Raw genomic sequence first — 20,789 nt, 5'->3', positions numbered from 1 at the left:
GCTTTTCAACCTTTTTGGGCATCATGCGCACTTTTTATGCAAAAATAATTTCATCCGCACAAAGCAACCGAAAATTGTTATAAATAAAGAAAATTAAGACACTTAACAATATTTTGTTAAAGTTTGATACAACAAGTAGGCTGCAGGATTATGCCATCAAGTGTCTCATTTTTTGTACGAAATTCATCAAATATTACATACATATTACCAGATCGTTCTGGTGCCGTGAGGACTCTTTGCAACCCATACTTCAAGAATTCTTACAAGAAAAATCTCCGTTACAGTAACTTACAAATGTGGGTCTGTAATGATGGTATTAGTATATTAGCGCCTCGTGATAATCGAACAATTATTACGAAAACATGATGATTGTTCAGAGAAAGAATTCACGAAGTCAATCTTGCATCATTTTCCCCCAGTGTCGCAGACTCAGACTGGCTGATGCAATGTATGCCTGCTACTACACCCGCTTTTGAATCAGACCTTTGATTAGGTAATAATTATAGTGCTCAAATTTTAATTGACTACGGCTGATGGGAGACAAGGTTATTGTGAATGCTATTAGGTTTATTTGAATTATTCCACGTCAAAAAAGTGACAATTATTTACGATTTTCGTCCGCACTATGTTGGTCACCCACAACGCACCACATAGTACAGCATTGTCGTTATCAGTCAAGGATTCAATGAATAGGACCAAATACTATTAACGTGATCAGCGTAGATACTCAAGCACAGACCTGAGCAAAGTGCGGCCCTGTACTTCACCTAGCTCTCAATTTAGAAATAAAATTAATATGCTGGAGAATATAGCTAAAGATTTTGACTCGGCCCGCCAATGTATTTTATGGAACTCATTTTGCCCGCGGAGAAAAATTTTGCCCACTCCTGCTCAAGTAGAAGTATCAGGAACGCCGTCAATTGATACTCAATTACAAGTAGAATGGCGATTTTCAAGACATGACAACACGGCTTCGGGTAGAAGTAAAAATGAAGGTCTCAAAAGTATTTAAGTGGTATTTTAAGTAAGTAGTTTAGAAACGTGGATTGGAATTGGGGTTTGAATACTCTTGTTGGCAAATCGGCGGGGGCTACTTTCAAAATTCCAAGCTACATCTTGGTGACTAGCACAATCGACTAATGACTAGGGCAAGATTTTGCAGCTTTTGCAACTTTTTTAAGAGATTCTGGCAGCTTCCTAAATACTCAGAAGTTATGTATATGGTTTTTTAAGCTGCTTGGAGGAACTTTCTGCAACTTTTATCCATTTGTCCATGCAACTTTTTACAATTTTTTCGACTTCTCAAGCAACTTTTGGCAACCTTTTCCAAATTTTCATGCAACTAACTTTTTACAGGAAATATTTGGCACTATATGGAAATAGATTGCTTGATTATTTCACTGTCGTTTAAATTTCAGGTCCTTACTCATTTGACGTACATTCAGGCTAGACCGCCGCAAATTATATTTTCGCTGGGTCAATTCATTCAGGCTATTGATTTTGTTGAAGTCGCCAACACTGAGTTTTGCTACAGTGCCTTGCATACGGATCGATTCGAATATCACATACCCTAATAATTTCAAGCAACCTGTCCAGAAATGCATCCTTTTAGTGCCACTTTTGTGAAAAATGAATGTAACTTTTTACTGCAACTTTTGTGAAAAATAACCGCAACTTTCCACGGATTTGACTGCAACAAAAACTTGCCCTACTAATGACACAACGAATGTGTTCATTTCTCGATCATATATGCAACATTTACTGTGATTGCTATTTCAAGTGGTTCTAACGACGATTTAACATGTATGTAATGTAAGTGATCCAAACTTATCCCAAAACTAATAATGTCACTGTTCAAAATACAAAAAAGTGGTTTTGATTGAGACAACGGTTTAAGCAGAATTTTAAGTATTCTAAAAACGTAGCTCCCTGAGAAAGTAGGGAACTCACCTCTGTTCTGGTAACTCTTACAGTTGTAACATCTCTACCGACGCCTCCATCGGCTGTAACGCAAAAGTTGATTAACAATACTACATTGAAGCGATAAGCTCAGCATGACAGGATGGTCTCACCCGAATCAGCTCCATTCTCGATTATAAGCTGCACCTTGGCGCGATTTTGTTTCAGAGCAATGCTTACGTCACAAAAGTATCTGCCGGCGTCGTCGCTTGTTAAATTCGATATCGTGAGTGACGCATTGCCGCGATTCGGCGACACGGTTACACGATCTCTACAGTTAGCAAGATATAGTCGAATTACTAGTTTCATTGCCATTCGACATTGGTCCCCTAAATCGTTACCTCACCTGTATTTTCCGAAAGATTTCTGAAAGACGTGAACGATTTTGAAAACGCTCTCGCGCCTGTCGGGCAAACGTTTGAACCAGTACACTTGCAAGAAATAGCGCTGCTCTTTGCCGGGCGGCGTGTACTCGCAGGGCAACGTGACATTTCCTCCCGGGTATCCGCGTTTTGGCGATTCCGTATCCACCAGTAACAAATCGTCTGTTCGCAGAAGCACATTATACGACTGCAGTACATCGTGATGGCAAAATTAGTTGGCAATCATTAATTTTATACATCCGAGCTGACGGATACGTCCATCACAACTCCGTCAGCGTAATTATGATAGCCGACTCTTGCTTGAAGATGAAAGATGAAATACATAACACATTCTGCATGGCGTGCTTTATATCATCATTGAAACATGATATTTGAAGCATGAGAAATAGTTTGGAGTTTTCAACATGCGCTATCTTTACATTACGAGAATAGGGGTGAATAATAATAGTTCTTTTCCCGTGCATTCGAAGAAACAGCACTACGATAACATGGATGGATTGAATACGGCATACATTATATAAGTTGTTTTGTAGTTACTGAATTTGGACTGGACCATATCATTTGATAACGCAAGTTTTAACAGGTGAACTGTCAAGTTCAAATGCCATTCCATCATGGCTGGTAAACATCCGAAAGTCTGCCCGACGCTGGCCCCTGCAATCCGGCAATTCCAATCCAGACTGTATTCCAGATGATGCATGGCAAAGTCTTTGCAGGTCATCAGGCTAGACTTGATTACATTACAATAACGTTGCGTTTAACATGATCGTGTTCTATGTTAATTATTTGCATATTTGCTGAAATATTCCGGGCACGCCTGACAACAACTTCCAGTGCCGATTCGGCCTCTCAAATAATAGGCTGAAGCCGCCGGGTCGAGCCACTACAGTCATCACTTACAGGAGTGCAAGCATATGCACTACTGTGAAGCCGCCGGAATATGAACACGTCATAAATACGAATCTGCTGATTCATTGTCTACGCAGTGTTTCGCTCGTCGATGTACCAAATATTCATCACGGTAATTACATACTTTAATGGAAATCCACCAAATCAAAACAAAATTATATATTTCGAGTGCATGAGTAATAAAGTGAAGTGTAGTTATACGGCACTCGGTGAATTCAGCACTTATTACTTGGTATTACTTTGTATGGCACTTATTACTTGGTATTACTTTGTATGGTATTATTGTTTTCGGGCTCGGGTTTAGGTTTAGGCTAGTGTTGAGAGTAACAGTTTTTATTCAGTAAAAAATGCATTCAAAAATATACTACAGGCTGCAGCGATACGATCCTTAGGGATAATCGAGTATTGAAGGTTGCGTTGCCGCTATTGTGAAATCGTAATTTTGGATGCGTATTTAAAGTATTTCGCTGACTATTCCATTAATGATGTGATAAAATGAATGCATTTTTAGAATAGTATGATACTTTAACTACATCGTGTGCAAATATAAGCGTCTTAGTGATATGTTGCGATGCCCTAATGAGTGATAGGAATACTTTGTATTGAAAGTTGCGTTGCCGCTATTGTGGAATCGTAGTTTTGGATGCGTATTTTAAAGTATTTCGCTGACTATACCATTAATGATGTGATAAAATGAATGCATTTTTAGAATAGTATGATACTTTATCTACATCGTGTGCAAATATAAGCGTCTTAGTGATATGTTGCGATGCCCTAATGAGTGATAGGAATAGTTTGTATTGAAAGTTGCGTTGCCGCTATTGTGGAATCGTAGTTTTGGATGCGTATTTTAAAGTATTTCGCTGACTATACCATTAATGATGTGATAAAATGAATGCATTTTTAGAATAGTAGGATACTTTATCTACATCGTGTGCAAATATAAGCGTCTTAGTAATATATTGCGATGCCCTAATGAGTGATAGGAATAGTTTGTATTGAAGGTTGCGCTACCGCTATTGTGAAATCGTAATTTTGGATGCGTATTTAAAGTATTTCGGTGACTATACCTTTAATGATGTGATAAAATGAATGCATTTTTAGAATAGTAGGATACTTTATCTACATCGTGTGCAAATATAAGCGTCTTAGTGATATGTTGCGATGCCCTAATGAGTGATAGGAATAGTTTGTATTGAAGGTTGCGCTACCGCTATTGTGAAATCGTAATTTTGGATGCGTATTTAAAGTATTTCGGTGACTATTAGGGATGGTGTGAACCTCTGAAAGGTTCAGGTTCGCGTGAACTCGAACCTTTTTTAAAGGTTCTGTGTGAACGCGAACGTGAACCTCATGGCATGTGCAAAGGCATGACGCCTTTATTAACGTGACACAGTACACTGTACACCAGACCTGGGCAAAGTGCGGCCCGCGAAGCCATTCTGTGCGGCCCGCGAAAGGTTGCTTGGAATTCAAGACATAAAACATGCTTTTTGATTTTTGAATGACTATAAAACCGTAGGCTGTATCAACTTAACAGGAAATTCGTTTACTTTGAAGCCTGTTCATTAATGTGCCACGATTACGCTGCCTACGTACCTCGCATGCGTAATCCAAATTTCAAAAAAAGGCAATATAGCAAAATACGAGTAGCAATTGGAGTTACAAGAAATCACTCTTTCCCTGTAGTTTGATCCAAACCTTCTTTGTTGCCATTGTCACATTACGCATTATACGGCATGTGTTTCAAATTGTTACGTGATATACGTTGGCAAATCCCTAATTCGTAAAACAAGTCAATCAGTGCTCGCGATTACTATATGACTCGTTATATCTATCGCCAATAATTGATTAACGAGCATGCCAAAAAAGAAACCAGCAAACTGAAATTAAAAAGAAGGTTTAGACTACAAAACACTAAATATTTGTTTGTTGGAGTCAGGAGTAAGACCTTCCTTCTAATGTTTGCAGAGCATGTTGCCGAGATTAGGGATTTTAATTATTTTATGACAAAAAACACGAAACACTCGGTCAATGGAGGGAAGAGCTCAGAAAAACTGCAAGCTTCGCTCAACATCAAGGCTACTAAAGCTGCACAGTGCACACTGCTAGGAAGGCAGCGACCAAGGAAATAAGCTTCGTACTCTATTGCATATACAATTCAGGGCAGGGGTTCTCGAACTGGGGGGGGCGCGAAAGCATCAGCAGTGAGCGCGAAGCCGAAGTTAAATGTGTTTTTTTCGCGCTTCGCGCGATTTACCCCCAGCTTACAGTTATATTGCTCTGTGTAATTGTCCGACTTTGAGATTTCAGAATTAACTCAATAACAGCCATAAACTTCCACGTCATCAAACTATCCGTTGGGATTGCTAGCATTCTGACTGCACTTTTTCAAATTTTGTGATATTATGATAAGGGGCACGAAATTTTCACTATCATAAAAGGAGGCGTGCCTAAATAAGTTTGAGAACCTCTGTTTTGCAATCTTAATAGAAGAACGTGGATAGGGGTTTAAAGAGAGTTAAAATGTATCATGTTTAACATTATTTCGTATCATGACGGCAAATATATATATTTTTTAATTAACCGTCCCTATATCGTTACCTGACCTGAACACATTCACTGAGCAGCATATATTAACAATGTAATTTAGAAATGAAATTAAAATACGCTGGAGAATATAGCTAAAAATTTTCACTCGGCCCGCCAACGTATTTTCTACTTCTCATTTGGCCCGCGGAGGAAAATAATTGCCCACCCCTGCTGTACACGATACCTAGCGACAACTCCATCCACATAATGCCACAATGCTGAAGTACATATTGGCGTTTTAAACGTCGCTAAAAGTATCAAATGAGGCAATCAACGGATATAATACGAGGATTTACCAGGGAATATAAGCTTACGCCTTTACGGTCCAGGCCAGACCGGCCAATGTATTCAGCGTCTGAACATTGCTACATTGTTATTAAGCAGAGTGTAAAACGGATTTCGCTACTTGCTACCGATATTACGCTATTAACAAGTAATACAGCAAAAGCCAACACCTCAATCGCACGGATTTGGTTTTAATGATACAGTAAAGATATGAAGTCAAGATTGACTCCGTACGCCTGCTAGATTTTTTTCATCAGAAAACGATATCAATCTCACTGATTGGTTGAATTAGCATCATTCGCTGGCTACGCATTTCACTCGTGATGTTGTTTGATTGCGGGTCAAGCTCACAGCAGAGAGTCACCAAATATTCACAAACGGTAGCTGGATATTTCGAGCAAACTTTTGTAACAAAGCAAGTAAACGTTTTGGGATTGTCAAGGTGCATGCTCGTTTGGTGTTGATTTTTCATACTGTCATCGCCATGCATACATTGGCCCGCAGTTGAAATGCAATAAATCTGAACGAAAGATGCTATAATGAAGTGTGAAAATTGTAATATATGAAAAAGGTTCACAGCGCAGAACCTACCAAGGTTCTGTTGTGAACGCGAACCTCAAAATTTCCGAGGTTCACACACAGAACGCGAACGTGAACCTCACGTTCACACCATCCCTAGTGACTATACCTTTAATGATGTGATAAAATGAATGCATTTTTAGAATAGTAGGATACTTTATCTACATCGTGTGCAAATATAAGCGTCTTAGTGATATGTTGCGATGCCCTAATGAGTGATAGGAATAGTTTGTATTGAAAGTTGCGTTGCCGCTATTGTGGAATCGTAGTTTTGGATGCGTATTTTTAAGTATTTCGCTGACTATACCATTAATGATGTGATAAAATGAATGCATTTTTAGAATAGTAGGATACTTTATCTACATCGTGTGCAAATATAAGCGTCTTAGTGATATGTTGCGATGCCCTAATGAGTGATAGGAATAGTTTGTATTGAAAGTTGCGTTGCCGCTATTGTGGAATCGTAGTTTTGGATGCGTATTTTAAAGTATTTCGCTGACTATACCATTAATGATGTGATAAAATGAATGCATTTTTAGAATAGTAGGATACTTTATCTACATCGTGTGCAAATATAAGCGTCTTAGTAATATATTGCGATGCCATAATGAGTGATAGGAATAGTTTGTATTGAAGGTTGCGTTGCCGCTATTGTGAAATCGTAGTTTGGGATGCGTATTATAAAGTATTTCGCTGACAATATCTTCGTGCAAATATAAGCGTCTTAGTGATATATTGCGATGCCCTAATGAGTGATAGGAATAGTTTGTATTGAAGGATGTGATATGTGATGCCGCTATTGTGATATCGCAGTGCTAGTGATATGTTGTGATGGTCGTATGGTCGGTGCGAAATTCGAATCTCAATGTTTGAAACCCTTCTAAACTGAGATTATTGCCGTCCTTATTTTATTACATTACTCATATCACCACTTAATACTCTAAAACACGATACTGATGCGATACTACAACATGAATTCATATATTACCGTGTTGAATATTTGATATACTGACGGGCGAAGCACTCACATGATAGTGATTCAGCATAACCGTATATATGACGTAAGCATATTCCGGCGGCTTCACAGTGGTAGCATATGCCTGATAACCGCCTAATGATAATATCATAAGCGTAGCCAATCCCGATTCGCGAACGTGACTTCTAATCAACACGTACGTTACCTTTGCAATCTTTACATCTACCGATGCACTCGATCCTTATTTTTCTCTGTCGCAGGCAGGAAGACTGTCGTAACCAGCATAGGCCGTCGTAAGTTCTTCCATTGGTTCCGCATACGTGGACGGTAGATTCATTGGGTGGAAGGCAGTCGAATCTGCATTCGCATTGCTGCGAAAATTTCGCGTTCAGGAACAAATTCGACATGTTAAACTGCCACGAAATTACTCACCCCATTGTCATTACATTTAGCTCTGTATCGACACTGTGCGTTGGTGACGCATCTCCTTATTTCGCCGTTGGCTGGAATTTCAATATACATTTCACGGTTCAGCGAGGTAACGCGAAAAGGTGGTAATCAATAGTAGCTATACCAATAAGCTCTATGATTTTTACAAAACGGGTGCTCTATAAAATATCCTCACAGATCAGACACCCAACTCAATGACTAGACGTAATGTGTCGTGAAATCAAGGAGATTGCGTGAGAGTGTGTTGTGATAGTGATGTGTTTTGCCTATGAGCAGTGGTGGCTTTTGGGGTAGGCGAGGTAGGCGGTCGCCTAGGGCCCCCCTTGGTTGATTTACGCGCTTTCGAGGGCCCCCCTCCTCAGTTTACGCGCTTTTTAAAACTATTTCTCCGGGTTACGCGCTTTTTTTTTAAGTATTACCATTTTCCGAATAACCGCGGAATCCTTTTATCCATAAAGAATCTTGGTATTGTACCGTGAAAGAGGGGTCAATTATCAATCGACATTTTTTAGTTATCATTTTACGAATAACCACAAAAATCCATGCACCAATGTAGATTATGGTACCGTAAGCAGTTGTCGATCATTAAATTTCTGCAATTGGTGCAAGAGCTCACTTCGATTTTATGATCTCTATCCATTTTGCCATTAGGTAAAGGGCCCCCCTCCTACATTTACGTGAATGTTATCAATTTGCAAATAACTGCGAAAATACATGTACCCATGTAGAATATAATACCGTAAACAGTAATCAATCATTGAATTTCTGCACCCGCTAAAATGGCTTACTTTGATTTTACGAGGAGGGCCTTCCTTCTTCATTTATGCGATTTTTGGTTAGCATTTTACGAATAACCGTGAAAATATATGTACCCATGTAGCATCTGGTACCTTAAACAGTAGTCGATCATTAAATTTCTGCATCCGCTAAAAGAGCTTACTTTGATTTTATGAGGGCCCGCCTCCCACATTTATGCGAATTTTAGTTATCATTTTGCGAATAACCGTGAAAATACATGTAAGCCTACCGATGTAGAATATGGTACTATAAACGGTGTTCGATAATTGAATTTCTGTGCTTGTTTAAAGAGCTTACTTCGATTTTATGTCAACGAGGTCATATCATAACATGGAATGAATTATTACTGAATATATACTTCCTAGTGGCAGCAGTGTATATTTCAGTGCATCAAACTTTTCCAGTATATGTTTGTGTGAGATTCTACTTGCTAGCTCTTGATGCCAGTATAGAAATTAAACATGGAACGGCAACGACCGATTTTGCAGCTTCGCCGGGACTGGAGTGGAGAATTGTTTTGCGTAAGTGACTGTAGGATTTCTGGCAATCCAAAAGCTATCTTCCCGAGCGCAGAAATTACTGAATCTGGTCTTGATCGAAAGCTACTGTAGCACCGATTCCGAAAATATAAATTAAAACAATGACCAGGCACTGATCCACCTAGAATCTGTCCTCCAAGTCTGAAATATCGGCATTGTTCGAACAATCGGAGAGTCGCAACGGGTCATTGTTATGGCCATTATGTTGCGGTCACCCAATTGTTCTGAACAATGCCGATATTTCAGACTTGGAGGATAGATTCTAGGTGGATCAGTGACTGATGAATATTTTAATTTATATTTTCGGAATCGGTGCAACACTAGCTTTCGATCAAGACCAGATTCAGTAATTTCTGCTCTCGAGAAGATAACTTTTGGATTGCTAGAAATCCTACAGTCGCTTGCGCAAAACAATTCTCCACTCCAGCCTCAGCGAAGCGGAACGAAGCTGCAAAATCGGTCGTTGCCGGTCCATGTTTAATTTCTATAATGCCAGCTTTCATATGATATGTTAATTTCTGATGAAGCGTTTCCACACTGAGCCTGAATATCCAAAATACCAAAGGAAATAGTCATTTTAAAAGCCAATGAAAGCATATAGGCTATTATAGCCTATATATTGTTGTTTACTGTGCCATTCTCATGACTCAACATATTAGTTGTGAATTAGGCCTTTTCTGAATGGAAATCCATTCTTAGGGTTGTCATGATTTGTTCATTTCTTGTCTGGCAGCTTCCTAAATACTCAAAAGTTATGTAGTATGGTGTTTCAAGCTGTTTGCAAGAATCTTATATTGCAACTTTTCTTCATTTTTTCAAGCATTTTTACTGGAAATATTTGGTACTGTATGTAAACAGATCGCTTGATTATTTCACTGTCGTTTGAATTTGAGGTCATTTCAGATTTGACGTACATTCAGGCTAGACCAACGTAAATTATATTACCACTGGGTCAATTTTTTCAGGCCATTGATTTTGTCGAATACGCTAACACTGAGTTTTGCGACAGTGCCTTGGATATGCATTGATTTGAGTATCTCATACCGTAATAATTTCAAGGAACTTATCCATAAATGTACCTTTTTAGTGTAAATTTAGTGAAAAATAAATGCAACTTTCCACGGATTTGACTGCAACCAAGATTTGCCCTAAGATAAGGTGTTGCATAAGACAATTTTGACCATTACATTCTTCATATGGGCTACCAGTTCAATATAAATATGACTCGGTAAACAGCGTATTAAGTAAGGCGCACTCGTCAGCTGACAACCGTACATTTCATTAGCTACGATGAGTTTGGTATCACTCATTTAAAAGTTATGTTGTAATTTGTAACATCAGTATCTCCTAATTACTCTAGTCAAGTATCTGCTACAATGCCGCGAGTACATGCCAAATGTAAGTCAGGATCTCAGAAAAGGAAGTGGTTCAGATTCAGAAAGAAATGACAATGCAAATTTTGAACTGCTGCACAAATATTTTAACCATCTATGTCAGCTCAGGAATGTTCTGCACAAATTGAGGATGATGCTGTTTTTCCAACAACTATAATGCCTTATGACTTGAATGATGTAACAGTGCTTTCAAATACGTATATGGTATTTGATTGTAGTGGTCTTTTGTCTATGTTATTTGTGGCTTTTTAGGTTTAATCCAACCAGGCAAGTTCTTTCTTACAGACAAAAAGATTTTCTCTATAACTTACAAATTTCTCATTAGTGCGTGTTGTTTCGTGTGTGTGACTGTTTATTTACAAATTGCGCTGCTACTATAGTACCGTATGTCCGTATACTTCAAAGTTTGTTGTTGTTGCCATTGTTACAATGCGAATATCATGGTTTGTTATTTTGATTGTTGCATCATACTTTACCTTTTTGGTTTTGCTTCTAAATCTGTTCAAATCCCTTTGGTGTGCCGTTAACTCTTGAAAAGTGGCACCCGAAAATTATTCGAGTGCAAGAAATATTATATTACAATGGATGTTGTATTGAAAGCTATATTCTTACTGATCGTGGAACTAGCTCTTCACAGGTTATACCAGTGCTGATGTGTTCCTGTGGTATTACTGATGTTGTACCACGTTGCCGCACATTTTGCTTGTATGCCTAATCATGCAACAAAATCTTCTTCGTAGACAAAAGATAGGCCCAAGGCCCAATCCAGCACCTGGCTGAAACCTTGACATGGTGTGCTGGCTTATTACTAATGTCTGCTGACAGCTTTCTGGATTTATTTTTATATGGTCTATTTGACGTGCAGTTGCCTTGGTATACTATTATGTCATGCTACATCCCATAATTCTTCTAAATAGGTGGGTCTCGACACGCGCTACAGTTCACTTGAGTCACTTGTTTTCAAATATGACAAGTAGTTTATTGTACTTTGGCATGGCATTATAATTATTTAATATGGTTAAAGTTTTATCATGAAGCACAGACAATGTACTACCGGAACAGTGCACACGAGGTGTACAACAATAAAAGCTTCGCTCAGTGTTAGTAGGGGGGTCTGGGGGGCGTAGCCCCCCAGAAGTAGCGATAATGTAGATAAGGGGCCCCCCGGAAGTTTCGCCTAGAGCCCCCCCAATCGTATGGCCACCACTGCCTATGAGCTTGTCATCGTAAAGGTACGAAGAATATCACCAGTACACTGGTGGCATATAGCAAAACTAAAACACGTACTGTATAGCAGTGGCGTAGCAGCCACTTGGCGGTTCTGGCTCTGCGCCAGGGGCGGCAGGCTCCAAGAGGCAGCAATATGAGGTTGCACAGTGAGAGAGAGAGGGAGACATATGGTATTATTTTTCGCCTGCACCATCAAGATGCTTTGACGACGGAGATGCGATACGAACTTTATAGGAAGGTCATCCAGTCTGCACCCCCGTTTTTTTCTCCTGCGTGATATGCTGAGCGTGTAGCGGGGTAGCCGCTGATACCAGTTTTCGAGTCTCTGGTCTGACCCGGCCGGGGATCGAACCCACGACCTACCGATCAAGAAGCCGGCGCATCACCATTACACTATCTCGCTCGGCACAGTGTACACAGCCGGCTAAAATAAGGGTAATTGGTAGTCCTATAGCTGGCGTCCCGTGAGCTAAAATTTAATCAAACAGGTCTTAATCGAAAGCTAGTGTCGCGCTGATTCCGAAAATACGAATCAATATGTTAACATGACAAGGGAACCACTCCGAAATAGCCGTCAAGGTCGATTGTTCGGAGAGTTCGCAGAAAAAGGAGAATGCCTGCCGAACAATCACAAGATGCTGGCCTCAGTGTTGTTGAAGAAATTAGACGATGCATGTTTCAAGCTTTGGACAGATTTAAACTTGAAGCTGACACTAGGTTTACCGGCATACATCACTTAAATGATATGTTTGGATTTCTGAATTCGCACGCGCTGCTGCAAAGCGAAAGTCACAATTTTTCACCAGCGCTTTTAGAAGCATTTATGACGACGAGGTGGACTTTTTGGAGTTAGCCATGAAAATTGTCATGCCTTATACCTTCGATATATATCAGAAGATTTGCTAGTTTTTCGTAAAAACCAATATGAGGCCTCTAGGACGTACACAAATTAAGATATGATCATATGATGTTGTTCAACTTGAGATTTTAAGTGGGTTATAAGAGGCTGGTGCGGAGCAGTGAAACCACGTTTGATCGTAGTGCAACTGCATATTTATGCTCGTGCCTGAAACTTTATCTGACCATTGGAGTTTCAATTGCGAGCTGTGTGAGGAGCTTCTCAAAGCTCAAACTGATTAAGTCTTATTTACGTTCGACCATGAATGATGATCGGCTATCAGCTCTATCCATTCTGTCTATAGAAAGAGACTAATACGTTCAAAAACTTGGATCTGAGGATAGTATCGCTGATTTTGCTTTGAGGCGGCTATTGATATTCTATTTGCACAATACTTTCGTTTGCTATTTCTTGTCTTTATTATTTTTGTCCTTATTAACGTTGAGACGGTGAGGCTGAGACGCGGCATATTATTTGTAATTATTTTTATTGAAAAGATTGCTTGGACATGAATCTATGTCGAAATTTGCTGCGGTCTACTTAGGGGGGCATTTTAAGCGAGAGCCAGGCATGCTGCTACGCCAGTGCTGTATAGTGGCCATCACATCAATCAGAAGTTCGCGAATACATTCCCAGTAGATCGGGAGGGATTTAGGCAGACCCAGTGACGTGGAGCATATGCAGCCACCTATGGGCTTTCGTTGAAAATGCCGCCCTAACTAGACTGCAGCAAGTAATGTAATATTCAAGTAATATTGTCAAAAATATTTACTGAAGTTTCATAAGTTCTATATTGCTTTTTGAATGTAATCTGTTACTATGGAAAGAATCGCTAGAGCTGATAGCAAATCACCATTCATGGTAGAACGTAAATACGGCTTTTTCATTTTGAGCATTGAGAAACTCCACTCACCGCTCGCAATTGAAACACCGATAGTAAGATAAAGTTTCAGACACAAGCATAAAATGATTTAGATCAATGGTTCCCAACCTTTTTCAACTCATCGCCCCCTTTTGAAGCTCCACGCCGATCATCGCTCCCAAAATATTGGGAACCAAAAAATGGGCATACAATCCGGGATCGTCGACGAGTTGACTAATAAAAAAGGTCAACTTTTCGGCTCGACCTAGAAATTACACTTCTACAGCTAAAAAAAGGTCATTTCTCCGACTTGACTCCCATCAGGACCGTAACAGCACCGTCAGCCCCCTCCCCCCCAAAAAAACGTTGCTCTTGGGCCCTGATATGGTGATAAACCAAATCCCAGCCCCCTCAATTTTTTTTTAAGTTGCATGTATTTCTAAAAACATACTCTATAATTTATTTTAATTCACGAAATAATTTTGGGCCCCCTTCGAGTTCGGCCCCCAATTGGGGGTTTGGGGTGCGGCAGTTATGGCCCTGACTCCAATATAGCCGTTTTAACCCCCCTAACGCCCCCTATCGCCCCCTTCGTCAGTTTTCGCCCCCTATCACCCTCTTCGTTATTTTAGCCCCCCTAGACCGCCAAATCGCCCCCTGGGGGGCGATATCGCCCACGTTGGGAAGCGCTGGTTTAGATTCAAATAGGTGTAGAGTTAAAATTAACACAGGCATAAATTAAACAAAAACCTTTAATTTACCCGTTTACAATTCATAATAACTTAAACATTTACAATTGAACGCTTAGATGCCCAGTACTGTTTCATCTTCCACAGTTTTCGGTGTCTGCGGAACCAAATCGTGATCGTAACAAATTAGTTCGTGATATGTCATGCAGCCCTCCGTGCCCTATGCATGGTGCAGCCTCATTTACCACCCCCTTGTAGTCAGCCGCCCTTGGCGCAGAGCCAGAACCGCCAAGTGGCTGCTGCGTCACTGGGAAGATCCCGTAACAGGTCTTATCATAGGAAATGGAGGCTATACTCATAATATGTGTAACGGGCGACATCAACACTAAATGGAGAAGTAACAATTAGGACAGCACGAAAGTAATGACGATTTAGAAAACATTCGCAACTTTAGATATGGCGCATATAATTCGGTTAATCGCAACATCGTCGAAAATGGGTAAATAAATCGCAGGCTCAAAAACTGTGAGCAGTAATCACTGACCATTCTGATCCATCCTCTTAAATCATCATCATTCATCATCATTGGTGTATTAGCAATTTTATCAGTTCAATACACCACAAAAAATGCGATACAATGAAAAGAAAGGAAGATGTCGAAGCGACTAGGAGTTGTCTATGGAATCAGACACCCACCTTGGCCTAGGCGATGTAAAGAGGAGGCATGCACACAAAGTTAGAAAGATAGTATAGAAAAAGGAAGCGACAAGAAATAGGGCGGCATGTCATGGGAAGCGATATCGATAGGTCAGTCGTGGTCCGGTAATCTTGAGGATGGACTGTATTAATTTGGTAGTAATTGCTTGTATATCGACTTGAATGTGGACATGCTCGTCGACTGCTGGATGGCCGGCGGGATACTGTTCCACACATCAGGTCCGGCATATTTGATAGAGCGATGATCTTTTCGGTCGATCTTATGATATTTGGACGACGTGGACGCGCGTGTGTTGTACTTGTGCCCTCTTGATTCAGAGGTAAAGAAGTCATTGAAATATTCGGGGCAACGACCGCAGTGAAACTGATACATAAACTTGGCGATTTCTAGTTTCCGCTTATCTTCTATGTTTAGGACGCCGATTCTCTCGTTTATGCAAAGGTTGTTCTGGGCCGTCCACTCATGGACTTTAGGCATTTGGTCACCAGTCAGGGCATCCAGCTCTGCCGTCGAAGATGCGGAAGAGAGGAGGTGAGTATCATCAGCGAACAGTGTGGTGTTCAATGAGGAGGTTTCAAAAATGTCTTTGACATATAAGGTGAAGAGAACCGGTCCAAGTACTGAGCCTTGGGGCACACCACAGGTCACCAGGTGAGAAGAGGACAAAGTGTTTGAGATCGCAACCATTTGTTGGCGATAAGTGAGGTAACTTTTCATGAGCTGAAGTTGTGGGCCCCGAAGTCCGTAACGCGCCAATTTCGAGATGAGAATTTTATGATCTACGCAGTCAAACACTTCTTTTAGATCGAGAAAAATGCTACATCCCACATTTCGCTTCTCTAAAAGGCATCGCCACGCCATTTTGATACCTAAGCAACACTATCTCAGCAAGAAGACAGTACGATCTGATTACTTATAAATCAAAGGCGAGTAAATTTCGTGGTAATTTTCGAAATTAGTTACTATCGCTTACGTAATTTATTGCGAACTTGCATTCGAACAAATTGTTCGTAATTCGTCGTAAATAAACATAACGTAGGCCTACAGAATATTTTCTTCGCCATCGCGCGAATTATTGTCAACATATTTCTTGATTTTATTATCGGTAGGCTACCAGAGATGAGCGGATTTGGAATTTCCATATCCTAATCCAATCCAAATCCGAATCGTCAAATCCAAATCCTAATCCATAACTTTTTCAAGTCCATGTCCAATCCTAATCCGATTCCAACTGTAAATTCAGGGAAAATGCTAGTTTATGCAAGGGAGGGATTGGAAAATTTTCTTTCACAACCAACGATTGCCTTGATTCAAGATAATCTAGTAACCATAAGTGCATTTATAACTGATCTGAATAAAGTTTGTCGCCATCCGCCACACGATACATCAATCTCCCAGAAAATAGGTAAATCCAATCCAAATCCTAATCCGTTCAGAAAAAAATCTCTCATCCTAATCCCATCCAAATCCGACAAAATTTCACAAATCCTGTTTTTTCAAATCCTAATCCTAATCCATGCTCATCTCTGTAGGCTACCCCCTCCTGGAAATAAAAAATATATATATATACACTTAATTCACAGAATTGAGTCCAACCGTACTCAAAATAATTGGATAACGTTATATTACTTGTATCACTTATGGTTGCTGTTGAGAAGCTTCAGTTTTAATATGTGCAGCCTGCGACTGCATACAGGACTATTATAATAATCATAAGCACCGGCATTTATGCGCTAACCATCTTCACGCCAGGACACACGAAGACAGATAACGTGTCGGCGAATATGCGTCTTTGCTATATACGCTTCCAGACAGACCGACCGCGACACTTTGGTCAAAAATACCAGACGCATTTTGGCCGAAACCTTCGACATTGATATGTCCTGGCGTCCAAATGGTAGGCACGAACTAGCCCTGTCCCTACAATCTTATCCCATCGGTACAATTTCGACTGGCAGAGGAAAATATTGCACCTCGTGAAGAAATGTAGATTTGGTAACGCACGCGTCTCACCAGATAAATATGTCTTCTAGCTAGGTCTGGTACGTGAGAACGAATCCAATATTTTTTGCGATGCAACAATCTTTACAGTATGTGCCCTAAATTTATGAAAACAACACTTTCTTCGGCCGGTAAATCCGATCACGTATACGCGATATGTACAAGAAACAATTTTATTGACCGAAGTCATTCAATAACTTTGAAAAATTTTCACACCCCACGTGACTAAAAAATAAATTCACATTGACTTTTCATAGCATACATATGGGCAATTTTGGTGCATTGTAAACCGATATCAATATGACTCTTGCGTTCGCCTGTACCTCATCCGGTTCGTTCGCGTCATACCGGACTTAATTCGCAACGGAAAGTAATGTGAGTATCTGTGAATTGTATGTACACGGGGTAGTGGCGAAATTCCCGGTTGAAGAATTGGGTGCCTGAGGGACTAACAAAGTACGACTACGGCCTTGCTTAAAACAAACAATTTGTAATTCCCTGAAACCATCAAATATGTTAAGCCCCTCCACTGTTTTTGGCTGCGACACTTTGATTTCGTTACCCATCACACGCTCGTCGACAGCCAAACTTCTCAGTAGCGTGACCGCGAAATTAGGGAAGCTGATGACTACGGCGATTAATTTTTAACATGTCAAAAAGTCAACATTTTGTCAAAATTGTGGCGTTGGTAGACCGAGCGAAAGTGTGACTACCTCTCAGAAATAGAGAGACCTTGCATTATGCATAAGCTCACGCATGGCCTACTTAGGAGGCCTTGGCTCACGCCGATATCTCAAATCTGAATCTGACATAAGTTCGCGATAGACATTGGGTCTTATATCAAAGACCGCAGGATAAACAACTGCGATGTAGACAATATGGGTGGCGTGAAGGTGAGATTCACGTTCGCGTTCTGCGTGTGAACCTTGGTAATTTAGAGGTTAACGTTCACAATCGAACCTTGGTAGGCTCTGCATTGTGAACCTTATTAATATATTACAATTTCACGTCATAATAACATTTTTGGTTGAACTTCGGACTTCAACTTCGGACCACTCTATGTACTCTATAAGTAAGTAAGTGAGTAAGTAAGTTTCACACTCTGCTCAATATCGACAATAGTCAGATGCCGAATACGTTGTCCGGGCTGGCCTAAACCGTTAAGCCATAAGCTGATATTCCCTTGCAAGTCGTGTACACTGAAATGTAGGGTTGGAATTAGCAATATGACGTCGCGTGACGTCATATGTTCACGTTTGCGTTCACACATAACCTTTCAAACAGGTTCGCGTTCACAGGAACCTGAACCTTTTAGAGGTTCGCACCATTCCTAGTAGACAACATCAATTGCCAGTATGAAGCAACAGAGTGTGTCACCAGCAATATACGCAGAACCTCTGTGCTTCTAGCGAACAACATATATCTCCTTACTCTTCTTTCTCCATTATTGCCAAGTCGTTCTTAAGGAGAGACAGTTCGTACCATAGTTTCAATAAATCGCAGTCTTGTGGTTCTTTTGAATCGTTGAAATTTCAATGAATGGTTGACTGCCAGAAAATGCAGCACAGTAACTTTAGTAGTACTGCAATTGATTTCAAATTTTTATGTAATAGTGCTTAGCTTAACGACTTGAGTTCTTTATTTCTCAGTCAACTTTTAGAGCAAAATTTATCGTTTTTGGGATGGAAAGAAGGTCGTCACTTTCGCCCAGTCCACTGTCATTTTGCCAATTGATTCAATAAAAGATGACTAATGACTAGGGCAAGTTTTTGTTGCAGTCAAATCCGTGGAAAGTTGCACTTATTTTTCACAAAAGTTGCACTAAAAAGTTGCATTTATGGAATTGAAATTATTAGGGTATGAGATACTCGAATCGATCGTTATCCAAGGTACTGTAGCAAAAGTCAATGTCGGCGACTGAATTCAATAGCCTGAAATAATTGAACCGGTGATAATATAATTTTTGGCGGCTAGCCAGAATGTACGTCAAATCAGAAAGGACCTTAAATTCAAATGACAGTGACATAATCAAGCGAACTATTTACATATGGTGCCAAATATTTCAAGTAAAAAGTCAGTTGCATGAAAATGCAAATGAAAATTGCCAAAAGTTTCATGAGAAATCGAAAAAAATTGCAAAAAGTTTCTTCAACTATCGAAAAACTTCCAGAAAGTTGCATGAAAAAAACGGATAATAGTTGCAAAAAGTTGCGGTATAAGATTCCTCCAAACAGCTTGAAACACCACACTACATAACATGTGAGTATTTAGGAAGCTGCCGGAAGCTGTAAAAAAAGTTGCAAAAGTTGCAAAAACTTGCCCTACTAATGACTAAAACGGGTCATCAATAGTCAAGTGGTATTACACTGGCTTGCTATTTATAAACTGGAGGTGGTAGATAGTCATTGGTCATATCTCATTGAAAATAAAATGCTCCGACTCACGCAACACTCCAGTCGCGGTCTGCCTGCTCGATTGAACGCTCCATCCTTGAAGAAATATTTGCAGAATGAATAGGTAGGCTGACAGCAGCATCCGAGTCAGCTCTTACGATGCAATCCGTCTCATGTCACGAATAAGTACAATATGAAATCGTGTCGACCTGACGGTATAGTCTATCAATGATATCTTCTCACTTCTGCGTTCAAATTTATACTGCTGTGCGGTTTGACGGGTTGCTCAGAATTTTTACACTTCGCCAACGTTGCAGCATTTAAAATAGCATGTTAGTCTATCACTATCATACCATCTGTTAACTACGAAACAAAGCCTGTAAACCATTGCCTCCCGTTCGCTACGGGAATTTCGTATATATGGAGTCAAAAATTCGCACCGATGTGATGAAATTATGAATGATCATGACGAGATTTGAACTATAGAAAATAACTACCAAAACAACATGTTCTCATAGATGAGAAGGTACATGTTAAGTTTGAGATGCAAGGCTCTCTTCGCCCCGATCATTCGAAATTTGATGTCGGTGACGTCATATTTTGCATTAAGATTGTTGATATACAATTTTAATTCCAATTTTTTACTGTAGTTGCTAAAGATTACCTCTGACGAGTGTAACCGTCGAAAATATCCGGGTTCATTTCACTATGGAGATACTATTTATTAGTGATGGCGGGAAAGTGAAGTTCACGTGTCGCGTTCGGGATGTGAGCCTTAGAATTTGGAGGTTCGCATCCGCAAACGAACCTTGGTAGGTTCTGCACAGTGAACGCTTTTCAATGTTTCACGTCATTATAACATCTATATGGTTGAAATTATTTTATTTAAACTTCGGACCACTCTCTCCATGGCGCTGGCAGCATGAAAGGAAATTCAGCATTATACGAGCGGGCACCTTGTCCCTTTCAAAAATAGTATTTGCTTTGTTAGAAAATTGGCTCGAAATGTTCAGCTTTCCATTTGTGAATATTTAGTGACTCTGTGCCGTGAGCATGGCCCGCACCCACACTAACAAATACTATCAATGTTTGACCTCAACGAAATTGATATAAGGAATGCATCGTTGTCTAATG

The 20,789-nt window shown here is 40.0% G+C and overlaps 1 protein-coding gene across 1 annotated transcript in view; it reads right to left on the bottom strand.

The window, feature by feature from the left end:
- The window catches only part of LOC145456025 (uncharacterized), a 41,568-nt gene extending 21,567 nt beyond the window's left edge, over window positions 1–20,001 (bottom strand). The window contains exons 1-6 of the mRNA XM_080334056.1: window positions 19,707–20,001; window positions 8,116–8,186; window positions 7,889–8,054; window positions 2,306–2,504; window positions 2,073–2,230; window positions 1,951–2,003 (exon numbers count right to left, since the gene is read on the bottom strand). Coding sequence (XP_080190182.1) covers window positions 1,951–2,003; window positions 2,073–2,230; window positions 2,306–2,504; window positions 7,889–8,054; window positions 8,116–8,186; window positions 19,707–19,797 — 738 coding nt within the window. The 5' untranslated portion in view covers window positions 19,798–20,001. The remainder of the gene's footprint in view (window positions 1–1,950; window positions 2,004–2,072; window positions 2,231–2,305; window positions 2,505–7,888; window positions 8,055–8,115; window positions 8,187–19,706) is intronic.
- Between the last annotated feature and the right edge of the window lie 788 nt (window positions 20,002–20,789).

Source organism: Botryllus schlosseri, chromosome 14, assembly GCF_051294905.1.
Source record: "Botryllus schlosseri isolate E-star chromosome 14, Bs_hap1, whole genome shotgun sequence".
Lineage (NCBI taxonomy): Eukaryota > Metazoa > Chordata > Ascidiacea > Stolidobranchia > Styelidae > Botryllus > Botryllus schlosseri.
This window is presented reverse-complemented; position numbering and strand designations above follow the sequence as displayed.